The sequence below is a fragment of the Drosophila obscura genome, unplaced genomic scaffold (assembly GCF_018151105.1).
Source record: "Drosophila obscura isolate BZ-5 IFL unplaced genomic scaffold, ASM1815110v1 contig_200, whole genome shotgun sequence".
NCBI classification, from domain to species: Eukaryota; Metazoa; Arthropoda; class Insecta; order Diptera; family Drosophilidae; genus Drosophila; species Drosophila obscura.
Genome location: NW_024542791.1, coordinates 212,268 through 235,946, shown reverse-complemented (window position 1 = coordinate 235,946; position 23,679 = coordinate 212,268). Strand labels below are relative to the sequence as shown.

The 23,679-nt window shown below is 40.4% G+C and overlaps 1 protein-coding gene across 2 annotated transcripts; it reads right to left on the bottom strand.

The window, feature by feature from the left end:
* Window positions 1-242: 242 nt before the first annotated feature.
* LOC111079910 (protein FAM107B) lies at window positions 243-22,523 on the bottom strand. Of its 2 annotated transcripts, none has more exons than XM_022375247.2 (3): window positions 21,520-22,523; window positions 1,251-1,455; window positions 243-1,181 (listed from the first exon to the last, which is right to left on the bottom strand). In XM_022375247.2, the coding sequence occupies exons 2-3, from the start codon at window positions 1,400-1,402 to the stop codon at window positions 902-904; spliced, it is 432 nt and encodes a 143-aa protein (XP_022230939.2). In that variant the 5' UTR covers window positions 1,403-1,455; window positions 21,520-22,523; the 3' UTR covers window positions 243-901. The 2 variants fall into 2 exon arrangements, with proteins under 2 accessions (XP_022230939.2, XP_022230938.2); XM_022375246.2 differs by lacking the exon at window positions 21,520-22,523 and adding an exon at window positions 6,181-6,605 and having other exon boundaries at window positions 246-1,181.
* Window positions 22,524-23,679: the final 1,156 nt, after the last annotated feature.

Here is a 23,679-nt window from a genome sequence, read left to right as displayed (position 1 = left end):
AAAAATACTTCGAGTTATAAATTAATCCTTGTATGATTTTTCCAGGAATAATCAATTATAATTGATTGCAGAAGAAAAAATGTCCATCAAAAATGTCCAAAAGATGCCAAAAAAAAGAACCAGTTACAGTTCCAGTTGAAGTTAGTATTACTGTTGGGTGTTTTTCATACAAATCTCCAATTGCTGGATGCAAAAAAAAATGCAAAAATAATTCAACGAATGTTTATGTAACTGTTTACCTACAATAAAATTTATTAATTCCAGAAACTAAATTTGTATATAGATATATATTGTATATAGTTCTGTAATCTGTTTCAAATTTTTCCTTTGCTTGTTCTGTTTTTGTTGTTGACATAAAATAGTTTATTTTTTTTGTTTTTGTAGATCAATATCATTCTCCCGGTTTCGGTCTCTATCTCTGTCTTACGATCTAACACTTTTGCCCTGTTTACAGCACTATCGATCTCACACTAATATATATATAGATAAAGATATAGATACACATCATATCATATACGTTCACATATAACTACACTAGATACAATATTTGTTTTGTGGTTTGTGTTTTTGTTTTGGTTTTTTTGTTGGAAGAATAGACTTCTTAAAGAAACGAAAACTTTATACAAATGGTTTATACACACACACATCGAAATTAAGAGGGGGGGGGGGGGTGAAATTAGTCCAAGAAACGTTAACTAAAATTAGCAGCTAACACTAAAGTAAATGGCTTAGGTCTAGGTTTAAACAATACAACTAGTTTTGCATAATATCAAAATGAAAACAGTTCACAAAGTCAACACATTAAACATATTTCGTTTCAATTTGGTTACATCTCTTCTTTAAAAGTTAATTATGATAAGTCGAGGGTCGGGGGGGGTGGTGGTTGCATTGCATCCTCCTTTTAGTTGGGTCCATTCGCCGTGCGCAGCTTGGCGCGTACATTCAGATATTCGGGATTCACATACTGCCGATCCTCGGCCTCATCGGCATCCTGCTTTTGAGCCGCCGCCTCATGCTTCTGGGCGCGCTCCAAAATCACACGCCCCAGCTCGCCCTTGAGCCCGGGTATGCCGCCCACCAGTTCCGCATCGGGGGAATGCTGCTCGGCGGCCGCATGTCGCTCCTTCTGCTTGTCGTAGGCACGCTGGAGTTCCGATTTCTGGTTGAGCACACTCTTGCCACTGCAAAAAAGATTTATAGAGATTAGAGAGTGATATATGTATAGAGGAGATTCCTGTAGTTTTACTCACATTCTGGCATTGAATTTCAACTCTCGATGCAGCTCCTTGCGATCGGTGTTCTCAATACAGGGATTGATCAGCTTTTTGGGCAATATGAGGCCCTCGGAGTCGGTCTGTACGCCCGTTGGCGTTGCCGGTGGGGAGCTGCTCATTGACATCATTGTCGTTCCGGCCTCGTTCTCTGACTCCGCCGAACTGTGCCTGAATGCGGTATCTGAAAGCGAAAAGAGTTCCAGCGATTAACATGGTGAATGGACTCGTACGACTCTCGTTCTATGGCCGAAGCTCTGGACATTCTCTGCTATCTTGGGTCTGCCCAAGTTTAATTGCCACTTGGCCTTCCATAAATCAGTTCAGCCTGCTGCAACAATGCATTCCACACGGTACCATGCCACCGCCACCACAACAGAGCACACAAAAAAAAAAACCGAACAAAAGACGTCTAAAGCGCAACGTCTTCAGCCGTTTATTAAGGTTAAATATTTCCTCTCATTCATGTCATTGTCAATTTGTTATTACAAAAAAAAAAAAACAGCAGGCAAAAAAAATAACCAAACACAACAACAGCTCAAGAGCCGACAAGGCAGAAATTCTCTGTAAAACCGTAAAAAAAAGAAAGGAATTTCTGCGGCAAGCTGAAGCATAGATACTCTTACAGCTTGTAAAATTTAATTATTACGTTAATAGCTAATTATTTGTATGTGATCGTATAAATTTGTATTTTTATAGCAGAAGTAGCTGAAGTTCCGCACATCCCGTGGAACATTGTATTTATTTATAAGTGCTATTTAACACGACTGTATCCTTTCACTTATGGACAATTTGTACCCAGAATTGTACGTCTAATTCTGCTACACAAGCTGCATAGATGACTTAAACTAATTGAGTAAAACGGATAGAAGAAGAAGGCCAGATGCAGCAGCCACTTAATAAATTCATGTAATACTTCTGATAACTTTCCCGCAGAAACCATGAGAATACCCTCCGCAAGGGTATATGGTATATGACCCACGTGAGCAGTGGGGAATGGGGCACCCCATGAACAGAAACTCGATTCAAGTCAGCGGTAAAGTTCTTTCTTTTTTTTTTACTTTCTTGTTCTTGTTTTTTTTTCACCGATTCTTTTCTTCGGTTCTGTGCTGCTTTTTTGTAAATTCTTTTCTGAACCATCACCGGAGCAAACTTCTTTTGTTCACCCATCATATTAACCCACATTTGGGGCGGCAGCAGTGCGAACTAGTTAGTCGCTGACGCTGTCGCTGTCGCTGACTATGGCCCAAAGCCCAAAGCCTAAACTAGATTAATAGGCGATGATAAGGGACAGAGACAAAGTGGCAGAGGCAGCCAACAGAAGCCCCGGCGACGAAAGGGCAATGACATTGCTGAAAAACGCTTCGGGGGCGAAAGATGGTACCAATATATAAGTACTGCTGCAGATTGGAATGAAACTCCAACTCCATCAGAGCTGTGCCAAAATCAAGTTGCAAGTGGAGTGGATCAGGCGGCACTGTGCCAAAAATTTAAATCTTGTACACATAAATTAATGGAGATTAAAGAGATTTTGTCTCATGGAACTAGTAAATAGATTGCAGAAGCTAACTAGTTTTGGTTTTTAGTGGAAAATTCGTAATTTTTGGACAATAAGAACACAAGAAAATATTTTATTACCTGAACGTAAGAGAATTGCTAAACAAATCAAATTTATCATTGTTTGATTTATTAGCTTTTGGTTGTCTACAAATTTAATGGATTAAAGCTGTATAAAACTCTTGAAAATTTAAGTAGATTAATACTCCATCAATTGAACTTGCTAGGGAATAAATTAAGAACTCAAATGAACAAATTTCCTCATATCATCTTATAGAATAAAAATCCATTTGATTTGATTTCTTGTGTACCACAAGAGAACCCTCTTTAATGCCTCAATTCCTGAACATGAACAATAAACTGAAATTATGTATTAAATCTCACAAGAAAATATCTCAATCAAAAGACATTTCAATTGGCAAACTAGTTCACACGAATCGGGGGATTCATTGGGCATCTCCAAGAGAGGGTTAACCAAAGGCTAAATTGCCATCGCCACTCCACCACATCTCATCTCAAAGTTCACATTCGACAATCAATCAATCAAATTTCATCAGAGTCATTTCAGGCAATTCCAACAAATTAATGTTCATTCAGCGGAGGCACCACACACACACACACACACATTCAGTCAGTCATTCGTTCATAATTTCACATTGTTCGTCAGCATTTGAACAACAAAATCTCTTGTTTGGCGGCTATTTAATGACCCTGAAAGCCCCGAATCTTTAACCTTTAACATCTGTCGCTGGACCCTAATGATGAAACGTGCATTATGCTAATTATTGCATGTCCCATGTGTGCCATGCCCTCCTTTATATACCAATTGTGACCCAATCGGAAATCGTATGCAAATCAATTTTGATTGATTTTTCTATTTTTTTTCAAAGGGATGCATTTGCATGCGCTGGCCGTCGACTCTGTGCATTTACAGCGATGTCTGGGCCCTTCACTTACTATGGATTGAACCAATGCTTGTAATGATTTTTAATTAGTTTCCGCAGAAAAAAGCAAAAGGTTGGTTGGGTCGCAGTATACCCTTGAAAAATTAATAAGTATTTCCATTTTGCATCTAACATGATTCTCTTACTTATGACACTGTTTTCAATGATAATCTTAAGATATGGTGATCTTTAAATTATATCACTAAAAAAAAATAGTCTTAAACATATTGCTTCTGTGTGCTTATGATATACCAATAAAATACGAACCCAATATCTGATAACACAATAAACTTATCCCACGACACTTGTTTTTTTGGCATGAGGATTTCCCTGTTAGCTATATTTATGTGCACTGCCAGTGATGTTCCATTAAGGATTTATTAAAATTGGCCAAAAAAAAACAGAATAAATCTCAGCGAACGAAACGCAGGAAACGCGTACACTTAGGCCTATATCCGCCAAACTACTGATCTCTTAAAATGCCCTGCAAATGCCCAGAATGCCCCATTGGGAGAGTGTATTTTTCTATCACTTGCAGGCAGACTTCCAGGGGGGCTCTGGGGCTGGACTGGCTTCACTTATGGTGTGTCCATCGTCGCCCCAACAAGTTTTCACTTGCGCAATCGAGTGGTTCGACTGGCTGTTTGTTTAACCAACAAACACAGGCATCCCCCATCCCCATCCTCCAGAGGCCAGACCGTGTTAGAAAATTGTGCGCGACTTGCTTCCATGTGGGTTAATGAGGTGGTGCCCATGCCCATACCCATGCCCATGTGCATTTGCTGTTGCTGTAGCTGTTGGTGTAAAAGTATTTCCTCGTCTGGGTCTCAGTTTGGGTGTGAAATTAACGCAAATGAAATAAACGAAAGAGACGCTCTATAAGGGGGACCCAGGCAAAACCCTCTAACAGCCCACACACTCCACTACACTCCACTCATGCTAATTACGAGTATATGCAATTTGTTTTCACCGAATGACCCCCAGACTATGGCACATAAATCAAGCAAACATTAGAGACGACCCACTGCATTTTCTGTGTGTGTGTGTGTGTGTACAATTTATGATAGGCAAGAAGAGGCTCTGGAATATGACGATCAAGCAGCGCCAGGCACATGGGTAAATGAAAGTTTTCTAGTACAGAATCGAGTGGAACGCCATTCGCATAACCGGGTTAAGGGCTCAACAAGCCATGACAGTCGCGTACTGTTTAAAAGTTAAACGTGAACCATTGTCATGAGAGGTTAACGAGCGCCTAACCATATGATATTCATCAGGGGGCATTGGGCCAACTTTTCTTTGTCATCAAAATGAAGAGGGGCTTACACTTTCCAGTACACATTTCTTGCAGGTCTCACTTATAGAACTCAATCGAAAACAGTTAAAGAATTTAGTTCTTGATCATTTAAATCGGCTGACAGAGCTATGCGTCTCACTGGGAAGAGAGCTACGATTTAATAAAATACTAACAAGTTTTTTTTTAGCTTCTTAAAGAGACTTTTAAGACTTGGAATTTGTCAACTTTTAATGGATATTCCACAAAATTCTTAATATAGGGGAAACCGATACAAAGAATGGAAATAAAAACCAAAATACCAAACGCTAATTTCAAATATCGTGTGCCTTTTAAATTCAAGAAATATACATATGTAATAAGTAATATTTTTTCTTTTAAAAAAAAATCCTTGGAAATCTTTAAAAAGAAACTTTTTGCCGCGGCACACTTCTGATGGAAGAACTCTAAAGGGGTACAGTTCTAACTGGGAGAGATTTAGAAGTGGAAGGACAGAGTAGTAAATGTAAGGCCCTCTCTTCAACTGCACCGCTACACTAACTTCGATTGTCGCCGAGTGTAAATAAAGTCTTACTGGCTAAGAGTTATGGGTGCAAAGAGAGACTGCTCCCTTTTGGCTGTTACGTACATTGCACCAAATTGAATATACCCCATGAGTACCAGGCGGGGGCTAAACACTTGCTTAAACTTTTTCAAACTTATCAAAGCAACTATTTTGCCGTCAAACTGCGCATCCCAACAAAAAAACAAAAAAAAACCATCATCATCAAACAAACAAATGCCAGAAACTTAAAAAAATCTTTCAACCTTATCACCTGTACGTGTCTCGTGTTTGTCTTTCTTCATCTAAGCCACACACTCGCAGTATTTTTCCACACTTTCCATCTAGATTTGGCTGCAACTTCGGGCACTTAATCATTTCACACTTTACAATAAAATAAAAGCAAAAGAAAAAGCCAAAAGAATAGCAGATTTCACTCATTTTCTGTGTCTTTTTGTTTGGCTGATTCGAAGACAGCTTAGGTTTGAATAGAGCCCATGAATTAATGCATGAATTGAGTGGAGGAGTGGGAGGGGGGAGTGGAGGGACTACTGAACTGACTCTGATTCGACTCACTTTCAAAGACCGACATGCGGCTCATAATGCTCGTGGAGATATTCGGTGTTGGTCGCTGCATCCTTGGTTTGGTTTTTTTTCTTTCGATTTTTCACTCGCTGCAACTTGATGGAATTTTTCGCTCGTTTTGGAACTGGGAATTTTTCACTTAAAGATTTTACTTTTATCCGAATTTCAAACGGGAGAATCGATTGTTGCTAAGTTTTCTTTTTTGGGTGTGTGTGCCTGTGCCTGTGCCTTGTGCCTGGTGCCTGATGGTTTATTGGTTGGTTTCTGCTGCTGCTGCCTGTTCCTCTGCTCTTTTGTGGCTCACATCTTATTAGCACAGTTTCTTTTCTTTTTGCAATGCCTTTGCTTTTGCCTGTGCCTTTGCATTCGCTTTCGCTTTCGACGTGTGTTCTTATCAACGCAACAAACGGCTAAAAACTGTGAGCAGAGCAGCTAAATGTTGGTAACCGGACCCCTGCAATCGATTGCTGGCTGCTGCTGCCACTGTGTGTCGCTGTTGCCTCTGCTGCGGCTGCTGCTGCTGTAGCTGCTGCAACTTTGTGCAGAGTGCAACGCGAACACACGTAACGCGTTTGGCTTTTTTTTTTTGCTATTTTAGGCTTCCTCATTTCCAGCCAGTAGTAGATCCCCACCCCCCACCCATCCAGCTCAGTCCAAACAAGGGAGGGGTTGGTTTGGGGACTGGACTTGCATAAGCCAAACAGCTGACCCAGATACATATAGACACGTATACGTATCCGTATCCGTATATGTAGACGATATGTAATGCCAAAGCCAAAATGGATTAAAAATCCTTCTGCTGAAAGTGAAAGCTCTCTTTTGTTCTCTCTCTCTGTGCCAGCCACAGAAGCCACAGAATAGCGTGGCAGGCAGGTTATAACAATGGAAGCAGACACACACACACACACACACATATGATGTGTACATATGTGTGGGCACTTTTGGGCCTTGACCTGACCCCCGCGCATGCTGCTCTGCTGCACAGGAGAAGGACACACACACACACACACACACAGCATCCATCCTCCAGCATGCCTCTCCCTCGCTGTGAGCTGTTCCGGAATCTGTAGGGGCTGCTGGGGCTGCTCCCTGCTCTTTGTGTGAGCATCCTATCGCCCTCTAAAGAGCGCCACGTTGACTGTTCCGCCTGTTGTCTGCTTCCTGCCTCCTGTTCGCCTGGTGCTAATTGGCTCCATGGAGAAAATGGCCGCTCCACACACAAAACACCAACAAAAATGCGGAAAATGCGGAGAGACCGGCAGCCCCCGTCCCACCCAAGAGGCTCCCTCCCCTGGCTCAAGATGCCAGCCAAGACATGGAGCAACTTCTTGCAAGGAGCAACTCAGCATATCCTGCAGGAGAAAAACATACTCCAAAATAGAGCGGGGGGCGGGGGAGGTGGGTTGAAGGGCTGGTGGAGTGCCGCCACCCAGCTGAAGGGGCGGGCTTTTGGAGCCCGCCATTCAACAACTCTAACTCAAATACTCCGCCTCAAATGAACCGGCGAGCAGCAAGTGGCAGCAGGCAGCAGGCAGGTTGCATGCCACACGGCAGCGGCAGGAGCAACAGGAGTCTTTGCTGCCATCAAACAGGAGCAATGACGTCAGCAACAGGACCTGTCTACCAAGCAGAGAGCACGTAGCACGCAGAAAGAGCGACAGGACAGAGACAGACAGAGAGAGAGAGAGAGAGATTAAGCTCTTCAGCAAAGGAAGCTTTAAGCGAAAGCTTTCTCACCTTTCGAACGCTCTCTCTCTGTCTCTCTTTCTCTGACGTCATAGGCGAACATCGACCCTTGGCTCTTTCTCTCTCTCTTGCTCTGTCTCTTATTTGTTAGCGTTCTCTCTCTCTTTCTCTGTGTGGCACTTTGTGCGAAAAACATCAATAAATAGATTTCCCTGATTTTTCAACAGGATAGCAGAAATGGTAAACAAAAAACCAAACGGAACAACAATCGCAAAAATGTCTCCACACCCACCATCCCCCCAGCCCAACCCTTACCACCCCATCATGCATAAACATTTTTCCCCTCCCCCCCACAAGAGTCAGACGACGACGACGCTCTTGTGGTCGTTGGGGGCTCGTCAGGTGTCGTCTTGTGTGTCGCGCGGGAGGTGGCTGGCAGCTTTACTTTGGGCCAACATAATCATCAGCTGTTCTATGGGGGAAGGTTGCCAGGGGCTACATAGGGGTTGAGGGTTGGTATGGGATACGTACCAGGGGTAGGGGAGAGCACCCCTAAGTTAGAGATTGGAGATGCAAGTAATATGAAGGCTCCGATTTGGTTTGAGGGGACCTAGGGGGTTGGAAAGACTAGGGGGTGTTTTACTGAGAATTGGGGATTTTGATGGCGTCGGGAGGAGGTTCTGGTGAGGGTTGGGAGGTGGTTTTGTATCATAGGAACGTTTCCCTCTGGGTTACGGGCTTTTAACTTGACTAGGGGGAACATTATTGTATTAAGAGTAAATGCCTTAGATGGACTGTTGGGGCTATGAGAATGCCCGAGAATTCCAAAACAAAATACATGTCGTGTGCATGATAAAAATTAAAGTGATTCACAGAATAGCGTCCACTTCTGCTCACATTTACGGAATTTTAAAACTAAAGAGCGATCTACTCTACTTAGGTTTCCAGTCTTAATTTTATGCACTCTGAGAACGGGAACTCCAATAAAGCTAATGGGCTTATGTTCTACTCATGACTATGGGGTTGTATAGACCAAGGGCGACTCCCTGGGGGTTAGGGAGTTGCCGCGTAGACTACTCTCAGGGTTGGGTTTCGAATTTTGCATAGTTTCATTTCAGCTAGACACAAAAAACAAAGAAAAATAATTGATATGGGGGGTTGGCCGGGCTCTCGCAAGTACGCATATCATTTGCTTATTTGCCAAATATTCATAGACTGTGTGTGTCTGTGTGTGGGTCTGTGTGTGGGCGGCTGTGGTGTGTGTCTAGACCAAATATTGACGCCGCCAGAACGGAAAACAGATCAATAAACAAACCAACAATTGAAAGTGCCTCTGCTGCTGTCTCAGCGGAAAGCTACGAGTACTTTCTGTGCGCTTTTGTAATTATGCATTCCACTTTTTGTTTTCCCTTTTGATTGCTCCAGCAGGGAGATATTCGTATAAAATATTGAAATCCACATAATCAATCATAGCTTTATAAAAATATTCTTGAAAACCGATAAGAATTCTGGCTTCAAACTTAAGTTTTCTTTTGTTTTCAGAGTTGGTTTTGTGCTCAAACTTTTGTGGTCGAACTTTCTGTGTGGCTTAGCCAAAGTTTAACTTTCAATCAAAGTTTAAGCAAACTTTTGGTTTGAATCATTTAAGGTCATTGATTTGGTTTGGATCTACCTGCCAGCAGCAAAAATTGATTGAACTCGATTTTATTTGAATAAATATTTCAGCTATACTTAATTTAAGCTCTAATTGTACTTGCTAAAGAAAGCCAGGGTAAGCCCCTGAACCGTTCGCACTTATGTCATGGATCCTGAGTAATTGTGGCCTGGGTCTAATCTTCATTCCTCCACCCAATTCCCTGCTCAAATGTTTCCCTTGTAGGTCGGTTCTTTGAGGCACTGCCCTTCGAGTCGTTGTAGGCGCGTGTTAGTCATAGAAATTTTATATTTACTATTTATTTGTGTTTGCCACATTCGACTGGTGTTTGTCTGCCTGCCTCGCACCCAAGAACAAAAGGGAGGCCGCCGCTGCCACACGCAATCCAAACTATTTCCTATCATCTACTCTAGCCACATTTTCCCTCTACATTTCCCGCTAGTATATAGGTTTACCCTAGGAATTTCTTTTCTTTTTATTGTAGATACCCTTGCAAGAGATACAATAATTTAAGCAAATTTTTTGCACGTAGGAAGAAGAAATATCAGCCTTATAATTAATAATACTCAATTATTATTTAAGCTAACTTCAAAGATTATCTTTCTTAGGATAACTCAACAAAGCTGTTCCTAGATCATATAATTCCCATAAAATAGATTCCCATTGATTGATTCCCATCTTTCAGGGTATCCACAGCTTCGGCCTACAAAACTTTTTCTTCTTTTTTTTCAATTTTAATGGCGTGTCAGAATTTATTGGCCCCGTTTAGTCGTTGTGGGCCCCGGCTCATTATATTCTGCGGCAGCGGAACCTGGTTGAGTGACTCATGAAATTAGCTAATCTGTTTCCTCTCCCTCCTGCCACTGCCACTGTCCCTGCAACACACACCCGCCGCCTCTATGTGGCCCCAAGTGGTGCCCCTGTTTGTGGTCAATCACCCAGCGGGAGATGCAACCACAGGAAGTCCAGAGTCGCCAAAAGCATTCGGCAATGTAAGTCATTCGGTGCAGCAAAGTGGCTTACCGGCTTTCACTCTTTCACTCCCCAGTCCCATCCCCATTATCCACGCCCCTCTATGCCCCCCCCCTGCTGACTGTCCACTTCAGTCACTCATTCAGTCATTCATTACTTCATTCAGAGCCACTAATTTTCCGCGTCGACATCGTTTGTCGTCTTGTACGCGCTTTTAATAACAATTTTCAGTTTAATTTGTGTGTGTGGCTATTTTTTATTTTTGTTTCTTTTAAGTATTCGTGGAGTTTTGATACCCTTACAGAGGGTATTTCCTAATTCGAGATATTTGCTGATATTTAATAAACATTTGAATTAGTAATTAATTATAAAAAATTTAATTTAAATAGGAAAAAGCTTTTGTTAAGTAAATTTTAATATAAAAAAAACAACTTTATTTAAAAGCAAAATAATATTAAATAGAATATATAAAAAATAAAATTTAAATATTTTCATCATATTTTATAGTAATTATTTTTATTTCATAGTTGGAACACCTATGAAATTTTACTGCCGCATCTCTTAACCCAGTAATCGTCTTTGGTTTTTCCATTATCTCATCATCTTAGACATCATATTAGGAAACATGTTTTCCGCCTTTTAATGCTGCACCAAAAACCAGAAAGAGCATGTAATAATCGGCTTACATAACCCCGTACTAAGTCTTAATGCATTTTTGTATATTTTATTTTGGTCTTGACAAGTGCCAGTGGAAACCACTGGACACCAGTGGAGACCAGTGGACAGAGATCCGACAAAACAAAAACCGGATAGAGGATTACAAAGTCCAAAAACCGAAAAAACAGTTCAAATTGCGCAATATAAAAACGCCATTCAACGTGGTAACGGGGGCCTCTAATAGAGTACTGGGAATTAAAGGGGGAGAAACTAACTCGAAACTAACTCAAAACTCAAAAAACTGACCTTTCCACGAAGAGCCCAGTGCGAGGCAAGGCGAGGCGAGGCGAGGCTAGAGGCATGCCACACATTACATGCGGCCCCAAGAGCGTTCGTTTCCAAGAAAACGAAAACCCCACACAGAAAATATATTTCTAAAATGGAATTATTTTTTTCTGCTGCCTAGCGCAGAATCTGTTTATAAAACCAAACAAAAAATAGAGAAAAACGGAGGAGTCAGCAGCGGCACATGTGGCATTCCACATTCGATTCGATTCGACTCGACATTCCGCATAAACATAAACAATTCTGGAAACGAGAATATTTTTGTGAACAATAAACAGAAAATTTGTTTCCAAAAGAGGGGCAAATGGGTGTGGGGGGGTAGGAGAAGTAAAGTCCATTAAGAGAATTTCGTAATCGAAATCCCGCATCGAGCTAATCAAACCCGAAAAACAAAACCCAAAAATAATGCTCATGCGGGTGCAAAACGCTTATCCACGAAAATCCCCAACAACAATCAGAATAATACTCGCGCTCGTCCCCACTTGCACAATAATAAATTTAATAAAATTTTATTTTATGATTGCTCTTTTATGAAAAATGCCTTGCCATTGAATCTAGTAAAATTATCTCTAAGCAGATTATATTTTTAGGCAAATATTTGGCCATGAATGAACATTATGCCCCACCCAGACGTCAGTCTCAGATAAGAAGTTTTTTTAATGGGGTTTATCTGTTGTATTTGAAAATCATAAAAAGAGCCAAACTACATAAGCAAAAGTCTGCTTATTTTTCCCCAAAATGTCGAAAGTTTTGAATGAGTTTTGTAAAATACTCGTATCATTAAATTTTATGCTTCCATTCTCATTGAACGAAATTTGTTGGTGATTTATTTTGTGTGTTTTTTTGTCTATATTATGGGGCTAATGGAGCACATAAAAATGGCTAGTTTATGGAGGCCATATCAGGGGATTCTCAGTGATTTAACAGGGTACAGAGTACATACTACAAAGAGTTTGAGGAAATGCTTGGAGCACATATTGAGAAGATATTATTCTGTGTATATATTGTAAATAGTTTTAGTAAAGTCATATTCTTCTTATAGATAAGATCTCTCCAGCAGATCTCTATATATAAAATTTTAAAGTAGTATCAAAAATAAAAGAAAAATCTTTTATACAACTTTTTTCCATTAGAGATCTAGAAAGGAATTGTATCTAGAAACTTTCTTTACACTAGTATATGTATACTGTAGGTAAATATATTCCAACAATTTCATCACAAATCGAAAGTAAATCTTTAAATAGCCAATACATCATGCCAAATGATTGTAATCTTTCACGATTTTAGTGCACGAATCGAAATTCGTATTAGAAAATTTGAGGATTATTTCATGCATGTCATATTTTAAGAATCATTAAATTTTAATGGTTTTTTTCTGCGATTTATGGAAGGATTATATATACATATTTGCTCCCATAAATTTTGGATTCAAGATTCTGGTTTTGTTTCTTTTCCCCCGCTTCACAGATCTATAGATATTCATATTTGCTGGTCTCAGATTCATGACTAATCAAATTCATTCAATTTCATCAGAAAAAAACAAAGAATTTCTTTGTGTAAAAATCTCATAACCAATAGCTATGATCGTATGACATCATTCATTATAAATTCACTTATAACTCTGTTGCCAAGAATATTTCATTTCACTCTTAAAGTATTCACGCGTTCATGAGATTTTTCTATGGATTAAATGCTTGGAGAATTTCAGCGAAAATCTCTACTCTATATGTGTAGTTTTATTCTTTATGCAGCCATAAAAGCAGAGCCAATTTCATGAAGAATTCAACCATGAATATAAACTGAATTTATGGCTTAATTTGAGAGTCGTTAAATTTGAATGTCTTGCCTGTCGTTTATCGAATGATTGTAGCAGTGGGGGTGGGGGGGAGAGCCTCATAAAAATTATTAGTTAATATTCATTCGACATAATGCAAGAGCCAGCCATTCCGCCCCAAAACCCCCATTTCAAATATTTCACACAAGAAATGGCTTGAACCATAATGCGTGTAAATGAGCATTACAACAAGAGGCGGCCTTGACGAGCCGAAAACAACCAACAAACATCAAATTAGCCAATCAAAACTACAAAAACAACAACAACTACAGCAACAAAAACACAGCGAAACAGTCGACGAGGAATAAACACACACGAGAAAACACATTTTACGCGCTCGCAGACAATAATCATTTGAAAATGGTTAAATACAGCGTTTATATAACCTGAAGAAATTGCAGCACTTAACAAATAAAAATACACACACACACAATACAGATTGCAACCGAAAAAAAAACAACAATTAAATGAGGCACCAGAGAAAACAATGCCAGAGATCCATACCTGTCTTTCACTCACTGTCTTTTCTTTGGTTATCTGAAATGAGTGGGCAAAAATAAAGCCCGTTTCGGATTGATTCGATATCTCAATTTAAACAATCGAAATCAATCAGTGACGGAAACGGAACGGCAAGCCGGCACAAGAATAAGAGAAAGGGGAAACCATTTGCATAGCAATATTACTCATACAAAATTTGTTTTATGCTCGTAAAACATGCCAGATAAACCCCTAGTAAAGTACAGCAACTACAATCAAACTTCTGTAAATCGAACTACAATAAACTTTGCCGTTTACATGAAATTTATCACTCGGACTAATTCCATTTTTCTATTTAATTTACACAAAATTTCCGCTTTCATGCATTCCCTTAAACTTTTGCCATAAGTGAATCCAAAAATAGATTTTAAAATATCTACAAATTTCTAACACCTGTCAGTTCTTTTGTCCAATTTGAATAAAATACAAAATTAAATGTATTTATTTTTAGTGTAGTTTTTCTGAGCAACACAACTTCCCAAATTCTGTTTCACTTTCAACTGTGTCACGGAAATCTCTAGAGCTTATTAAGTGCTTTATTTTTAAGAAGCAGTAAATTTAGAAAGAGAAAAAAAACAGCATTAAATTATCAGATTTTAGATTCTCAAATCAAACTTTATTGATTTCATTTGTTCCATAATTGAAAGTTCCATAAAAAGCAAAGTCTTTGCTGGCTCGCAACTCGCAATGAAATCTCTGACACGCGCTGACGTCACACCTTAAATTGCTGAAGAAACACTCTCGCACTCGCTCGCACACTGGTGGCAATCGCATGCAACAAGTTCCTTCACGTTGAAATATCCAAAATGTTCACAGGAAATCATCAAAAAGTGCAGCACGAAAACGAAAATCGAAAAAACAGTATTAGTCGGCTGCTGTTGCTCGTCATGCTGCTCTCTCCTGATTTGAAGCAGGGCATATACTCATTTAAGGTGAAGCATTGCCAGAAGTTGCCTCTCAAAATAATCAAAGACACAGACAGGCGCACAGAGAGAGAGAGAGGTGTGTGTGTGTGGGAGGGAGCAAAAAAGTGTCCAATACACTTTTGGATTCAGACTCAAGGCGTGGGTGTAACACCTTTTTATTCACACACCTTGCTTTGAGTGGCCGCTGCCCTCTGCTCTTGACTCTCTGCTGCTGGCGCTCACTGCCCTCTGCTCTTGACTCTCTGCTGCTTTGAGAGACTCGCGTCATTGCACTTCGTTCGCTTTTCTGAGGGGGAAAAAGAGGCAGAGCAACAGCCTTCGGCTCGACAAACACACACACTCACACACCATCGCGCACTCATTGCTTATTTACTTGGATGCCATGCCCCCCCAACAACCAACCACCCAAATTGGGGTGTTGTTGCAAATGCGTGCGGGGTGGCAAAAGGCATAAGGATGGGGGAACGAAAGCGCCGCTAGAGCGTCGCCATCAGTCAGTCACCACAAAATATTGGGTGGTGGCTTTTGGGGTTTCGTCTCTCCTTTGCACAGTGTGGAGCAGCAGCCTGTTAATCTAATGAACACTTTTAATGCAATTAACACCCACAGTAAAAGTGTCGATGCAGATGCAGAATGTATAACGGTTGCGGTAAACTGTGACTTTTGGGCGAATACTGCAACTTTTTGAATGCAGCAGCAAATCACCAGAAAATTCTTTCAGTTAATTTCTGGAGGTAATTTTTGATAGTTATTTGGAGCTTACAAAAATCATCAAAGTGTAACTTAGATCAACCTTGAATGAATCAGACAATCAGACAATCACTCACTGCCATTCCACACTACATGGAGGATAACCAATTGCCATAGTCAATGCCTTTCGACACACTGTGATTGTGATTGTGACTGTGACTGTGATCTGTGACCGATGATGACGACCGCAGCAAAGACGAACGAAGACGATGGAGGGGAGCAGAAGTAGTGGAAGACAATTCAACTGTTGACGCCTCCTCGGTTGAAAAGTCAAAGTCAAATGCAAGACATAATAAAAAGAAGCTGAAAGAAACAAAAGCGAAAAAAAAAACTCACAACTGGGAAAACAACGAGAAACAATAATACTTCGTAGCTGGAAAGGAAAACAAGTTTTCACTTTTTATATTTTGTGAGTTACTCGGGTTGCGCCTCCTCCTCCGATGGGTGGATGGGGCTGGGGTTTGGGGGCTGTTGCTAGTGGCATTCATTTCCAAACGCGATTCAATTGCATTTCGCTGTTGTTTCATAGTTGGGGCCTGGGCCTGTCGCTTGGGCAAATTGTGGCCATAATGATGAATTGCATAAGCCGGAATCGTAATTACAATCACTGACTACGAGTACAGGGGACGGCACTCTCTATGTACGTGGTATCTTCCTCTCCCAGGCCAAACAGTTGCTCATCCGCATTTGGGCAAAATAATGCAAGCCGCCAATAGATCAGGCTTTTTCCACCAGTGCACTCTCCACAACACAGCTCTCTAGATGTTTCGCAATCTCTCTACGCTTTTCGGCATCAGGTGTGGTTTATTTGAGTTTAAAATTTAATAGAGAAGAGATGGCAAAGATTAGATATATTTACTCCCTTGCCCAAAGCTGTGGCACTGAATATTCCATTCAATATTCTTACTATTCTTTGGTTACAGTTATCAATCATTCTTCTCCTTCTCTTACTTTCCATGCACACACACCTCTCCAGGAGCCGAAATTACGCTCTCCTTCTCACTCTGTAAATTCAGGAGCTGCTCAAGCTCAAGCCGTGGGCTTATCAACCTCTCGCCAAACCCAACCACTCCACAACACAAACTCTACACAAAACATGACCATATATGGCGACAAACACAGCCACACCACACACACCAAATGGCTATTTGTGGGCTCTCGTTGTGTTGTCGTTGTGGGGCCACAACAAAAATGCGATGATTACGTATCAAGCACATGGCCGACGACGGCCGCCCCTCCTTATTCGCACTCTTCACGATACAATTATTTCACCGCTCCCCCCGCCGCACTAGCCCACAGTCAAAAATAAAAAAGGAAAAACTTTTCATTCATTCACTCGACGCCTGTTTTAACGTGCGGCCTTCACTTGCTCCCATTTTTAGTCTAGGGAAGAGAAAGGGTATTGTCAACTGTGGCATTGAGTTGGATGACTGACCGGTAATGGGATTTGTTGGGATTATAATAGATAAGTAGATAATACATTTACTTTTACTTTTTCTAGGCAGAGGATCGTTCCATAATATAAAGATCTATGCGTATTATTTCTTATCTCATCGTAGAATGTTTTCTACTGGCTTTCCCTAATTCTAACCAATCTTGTCACATTCTATAATATTTTATCAATAACAGACAAATATATGGAAGGGTTTTTAAGTACTACAAATACCTAATACAACAAATAATAGTAGTTCGTTTGGATAACTCTTGCACTGAACTTTTGATCCCAATCAACACGATAAGGTGAGCGGTGGTTGGCTGGAATATGGGTTAAGTTTGATTGGCTTATCTTGCGGAATGCTCCATGGTGCTTATATGCCCCTTAATGTTAGGGTATACCTATGACCATTTGAATTTCCTTTTTGTTCTTGCTCTCATTGATTGCTTTAGTTTTTTGTGTGGCCTTGCCGCCGTCGCTTGCCTTTTTTTTTTTTTGCAAATCTAATCCAGAAATGGGAAGCACAACAACCAGAAAGGGAAATGAGTGAATGATTTTGTGTGTGTGTGTGTGTGTGTTCCCATGGAATTTACATGTGTTATGCTATGTAGTTGACCTAATCGTAATTTGAGCAAACAAAGCACTTAAGCAAATGGAAATATACGCCGCCTATTCGCATAAATAACAATTGCGATAAATTAAAATGTTTTACAATTCACAGAGGGGTGGCATTTTTTTAAGTACGAAATTTAAATCAATTTCATTGTCTAGTTCAAGCTATTATAAAAAAACATCTGTTAAATTGTTCACGCTATTGTGGGGATTTACAAATGAAAGCCCAATTTAAGTTGAAATTTAATTGTATTAAAGTCGAATAAATACATAAGTGTACCAGAGTTAGCTCAAGTTAATTTCCGAAAACATCTGTGAAGGTCTAAATTTCTTCTTTCAATTTAATTCTATTATTATAAAAACATCTGTTCATTGTTGGAATTTCAACATCCACAATATCAATGATTGTCGTTTTCAAGTTTTATTTTTGGGACAAAAACATCTGGTAACAGTTGAGTTTTGTAGAACTGCAAAATATTTCCAAAAGTTTCGGCTGTTTTGCCAATTTTTATTGGGTAGAACTAGGTTTCAGATTTACTTAATTTTAGCTTTACTTCTAGTTAAAATTATACATTTAATTTTGTATTATATTCGTATACCTTTGTTGTTCCGAAAAATCTGTTGAATGCTTGATTTTGTGGAATCTCAAATTATGCTAAAATTTCAAGTGCTTTTAACATATTATTTCCTTAAAAGATGTATCTTTTAAGGATTTTAAGGATTTGCAAAAATATTGTACGGTTTTTATGGAATAAAAATTAGCTAAAATATGTGGACTTTTTGATTCTTTTTGTGCATTAAATTCTCACCAACTTTAATAAAAAATGTTGACAGAAAAATTTGCCTCTGTGCTTAAAAATTCATGGGAAAGAAGCTCTTTGGCTGGTCCATCAATCAAGCGGAGATTAATAGCAGGCAATCAGGGCCACCAATTTTGGAGGACAGACTCCCGCCAGTCGATACCCATCAGGGACACTTTATCAATCATTAACCAAGCCAACCCAAATGGGCAACAACCATGTGATATGCAGCAGACGAACTGGGGGGCTAATAATCCGGCAAAAACACAAATTGTACAGTAATTAGAAATTCATTGATAAAAATGGACATGAGAATGGGACAGAAATGAGCCGATTGTTTTGGGTAGATTCTGATATGAGCGAAAGCCGGAGTGAGTGAATCGAAAGGGCTCATGGGGATGGATGCCAGGGCTCTTTCACTCGTACCAATACAGCGACATGGATGGGGGGTGGGGCGAGTGAGAAAAACGAGCGAATGAGCATGCTAATCACGAACACGACGAAACAAGCACAACAAAAACGAAAAAGAACGGTACACGTACATATACCGTATACGCGCGCACATATACACAGAAACTCGATTGGGGATTGGGGAACAACTGGACTGTGGTTCGGCGGTGCTCTCTCTGCTGCTGCTGCTGCTGCTTGTCGTTTTCGCTTTCTGCCCTTTGCTTGGCGCCTGTTCAAATAAGTTTCAAATTTTGACAAATAAAACCATGGTTTTGTAATTTACGAGCGTTATTTTCATAATGATTGAGTGGCATGGCCCATCTGAGTGAAGTTCACACGCGTCGGACCAAAAACAAAAAGGGAGTGAGAGACCAAAGGACTACCATACGATTATTGCGGTACATTTCTCACTCTGTCTCTGACCTTTTTATACCCTTGTAGAAGTGGCACCAGATTTATGCATGCTGCAGAGCGTTGCAAAGGATAATCCAAGCAAACGTTGAAAATGGCAGCGTCTTAGACTGGTCCTTTGTGAGAAAAGATTCTACCAAATAACAAAAATTTATTCGAAGTGTATTTAAATTCTTCACCCGAATCTACTACCCTTCTTTTTCTTGTTTATCTTCTGCTTCTTTTTCTCACTCAGCCGCAATAAAAACGGGATTATGTACAAGTATGTTGTATTTGTTTGTGAGTATACCAGAGAGAGATATGTGCGAGAAAGAGAGAGAAATGTCGGGTAGGGAGTCCTGTTTGCTGGGTGTTGTTGTTGGTAGGGGGGGCTGGTTGCTTCGGGTGCAGACGGCAGGATGTAGAGAGGGAATAAGGCTGCTGGATGGAGGCAGGGAAAAAAGGCTGCTGGATGGAGGGAGGGAAAAAAGGCTGCTGGATGGAGAGTGGCGAAAAGCATGCAGGATAAAGAGAGGCGAAAGAGGATGCAGGCTACAGAATGGAAGGAAGGGAAAAGGGTGCAGCAGCAGCAGCAGCAGCCTGTCGAATGGCAAGGAGTGGCGGTGGCGGCTGCACACTGAACGGGCGGAAGGGGGAACGGCTCCTAAAGAAGCTGCAACAACGACGGGACACTGTCTAGACGTTTGATTACCGGGGCGCAGCAGAGAGTCACAAGCAGCAGACGTTGCCCCGCACAGTGTGCCCCAAGCTGCCATTAAATCTGGGAATGGGGAGTCTCTAATCATAATTGCCCGATTTCTTAAACCATTTTATTGGTTTTTTTTTTTTTCGCCTGGGCTTGGACTTGAGTCCGTCATAAAGTGTTCTCTTATCAGCTTTTACTTTCACATTCAGTACTCAATGACGACATGGTGTGGTGTATGGCAGATAATGGGATAAGTGTCAACACACAGGGCAGACAATTAGGGAGGAAAATACATTGCACATGGGCTGGTTAAGACTAAATGTTGAGACTACAGGGAGTTCCCTGTTCCCTGTTCCCTGATCAGGTTTCGAAACGGAAACCTTTTCCCAATCCGGTTAAGGATGTTTCGGAAATAAGGATAATCTCTTTTGTTGTTTTGAATGAACAATGAACAAGATATAGGAATCATAATATCAATCCGGTTTAAATACGAATGGCCTCTCAAGGGTTATTATAAAATAGCACACATATATGTACTTTAAGAATATTGATAATCGTTTTACATCCCTTTCGTATTCCCAAATAATTAAGATTATCCCAAAAAATAAACTACGATCATTCAGCATTATGTTTCTTAGCAAATAAGAAATATCAAGAAACATCATCGATCAATCATCATTTAAGATTATCGACCCAAATTGGGTTCTCTCATTCCATTAGGTTTTGCAGTTCCTAAGAAATCAAGATGCCTGGGTCCCGGTCCTGGTCCAATCCGGTTTCCACAAATAAAGTTCTGCCTAAAATCGCATTCCATTTCGCCACACACGATCAATTCTCAAGGTAATTCGATAAAGATCCCCTCCCCACCCCCCAGTCCCGTAAACAGGAAAAAAAAAAGGCACGTAATCTCGTTCGGTGGTTGCTGGGAATCTCTGCCGTTTTCTACCTGACTTCATTCGAAATTTTGCGCGCATTATTATATACGACACAGGGCAGACATTTCTTCCAATTTCGTCACAGTGCATTAATCAGCATTGTGTTGGCCCATTGTTTTGCGCTATTTTTTTTCCTCCATACAATCCCATAGGTAATGTCTGTTATTTCCTCATGGAAGTGCAGCCTGAGATGATATGGACTCTGGGCCTTGGGAATTGCTCAATTTTTGTGTGCAACAGCAACCACTGTGCAGCATATTCAGGAGCTGGCTGTCGCCAGTCAAGGACTCGGGATGTCGTCTGTGCACACACACTCAATTTTATGTTTTTTTTACACTCTTTTTTTTCGCTTTGCCAAAGGTCAAAACGGCGCAAATCAAAAACCCTGAATAGGAGCCTTGACTTTTGCACTTTGCCAAATGTTTTTTGCCCGGAGGACATTGAATCAACGAACGCGGCGAGGGAGAATGGAGGAACCTTCAAATGTATGAACCTACGGGTGGAGTGGAGGGGTGGGACCTACGGATAAATTGAAGTTCCAATAGATGGAAAGTACGGATTGAGGGACAATCAGAAGGCCAAAGGGACAGACGGGATGGAGGGACATATGGGTGGAAGGACCTTTGGCTGAAAAAACTCACCACAGAGCCCAAATGCTTCAAGTGTTTATTGCTCCTTTCCACGTCCCTTTCGTGCTGTGGTGGGTAGAATATATTGCGATGAGTGGAAGGGAGAGAGGATACTGGAATTCCAGAGCTCGCTCTCTCTTGTGCTGTTGTTTTGATTTGTTATCCCGTTTTTGTTGTGGCGCTGTTTGTCCTCTCAGCTGCTTTCGATTGCTGTCCTGCTCTAACTTCCTGCGTGTGCTGCTGCTATTTCGCAGCTTCTGCTTCCAGATTCTGTTTTCGCTTTGACCTCCGCACAGCTTCTGCTGTTTTTCTTCTTTTCAGCTTCTCCTTCTGCACAGCTTCTCCTTTTTTCCCAATTGGTCTCTCTGCTTGTGTTGTTGTTGCTTTTGTGTAATCCTTCTTTCGCTTTTGGCGCGCAATATTTTCGTGTCTCCCTCTCACACGCTGTTCTGCTTGTTGTTGCTATTTGCAAATACAATATTTTTTCAACACACGCGAAACCGTTTTGTTTTCGTTGTTGTTGCCGCAGTGATTGTTGTTTGTTGCTATTGCAATAATTTGCATTTCACGTTTCGCAGCATCGACGCCGACTTTGACTTTGTTGCACAAAACACGCACACACAAACACAAAGAGAGAGACACAAAAACAACAATGGGAGGAAGCTGGTTGTTGCTGTTGGTGGGCGGGCGTCTTTTGCTTCCACAAAGATGCTGATTCGGTGGAGTCTGCGATTGTTGATTTTTGTGGCAATCAAATAAACGAGATGTTTTTTATTTTCGTTGACAAAATCACAATTAAAGATATCTCGAAATTGCAGCCACAACGATTTGCCCGCGTGTTTTCAAAATTGTCTGGCTGTCCAAACGTAAACAAACGACTTTTTACGCGCTTAAACGCAGAGATTCACAGTAATATCGGCAGTTTTTGTTTGATAGTAATATAATAACATCAATTTATTTTGATTATTTTTTTGGAATATATCAGCGTAATTTTTTGAGTTTAGAAAGAAATACGACACTATTTTTCGTTATTCGCGGCGATAATGGCGCGCGCATCACCCGTCCGACGTGTTCAAAAAATTTTTTTGTTTTGAACTTGTCCTCAGTGTGACCGCGGAGTCATCAATAAAAAATACCGCCTGGCCATCGGAAATATACCGAAATATACCTTGTCATTATCAAAATATACCGTAAATATACTGACGGACACTTTGATATTCCTCGATTTTGATATTCGGTATAATATTACTAGCTAGTTAGCCCATTCCTCCCTTAATAATAAATTTTATTCAATTCCTCAATAAATTTTGTTCGGGATTGGCTAGTTTTCAGAGCTCCTTTTCATTGCATTGTTTACATAAAAAGGTTCAAAGAAAAACGGCCAAAGCATAAAACGTGAGTGTGAACTCCGGTCACATTCCGTCATTGTTGCTAGTCAACCAAGTATCTGCATGCGTATGGACCTTTGTATACCCTATTTCCTTTAATTAATGTGAAATTTGTTGTTCCAAGCTGCATTGAAACATTAATATTGTGTTTTTCTTAGATTCAGATGTTTTTCACCTATTAATGCAAATGTTTTGTGTTTTATAAATTCATTTATCCCGGTTCTGATACCTATTATTGGAACCCGTGAGCTGCCAAATTTCGTTAATATCTTGAAAACAGAGACTGAGTAGTTTCTGCATTAATTGGAGCCTGAAATTACAAACAATACCTCAAGTCCATAATATCCATTTTCCCAAGGTATGCAGATTGTTGCTCATTCCGTGCCAAAGTTGCACAGCAATGCTGCTAATTCATTTCCCCATGTTGCTGAAATTTTTCCCATACAAATCAAATGTATCATACGGGAACGCGTATGGAATGACGCAACAATGAATCTTTATTCCATACGCGTTCCCGTAAGATACATTTGATTTTGTATGGGAAAAATTTCAGCAACATGCTGCCACACCACGAAAATGAGGGGAAAGTCTCCACAAAAACACTCTATTCTCCACTGAAAAGAGAGCACTCTCCACGAATTGAGAGCAAATTTTGCAAACTCTCCACGAATTGAGAGCGAAAATGTCAGTATTTTTGGTGCGCTAAATTGAGTTTGGCGGTCAATTTGAAATGTGTCTTAATATTTGGATAAATATTTCACTTGATTTGTTTTTTCGAGTGTGA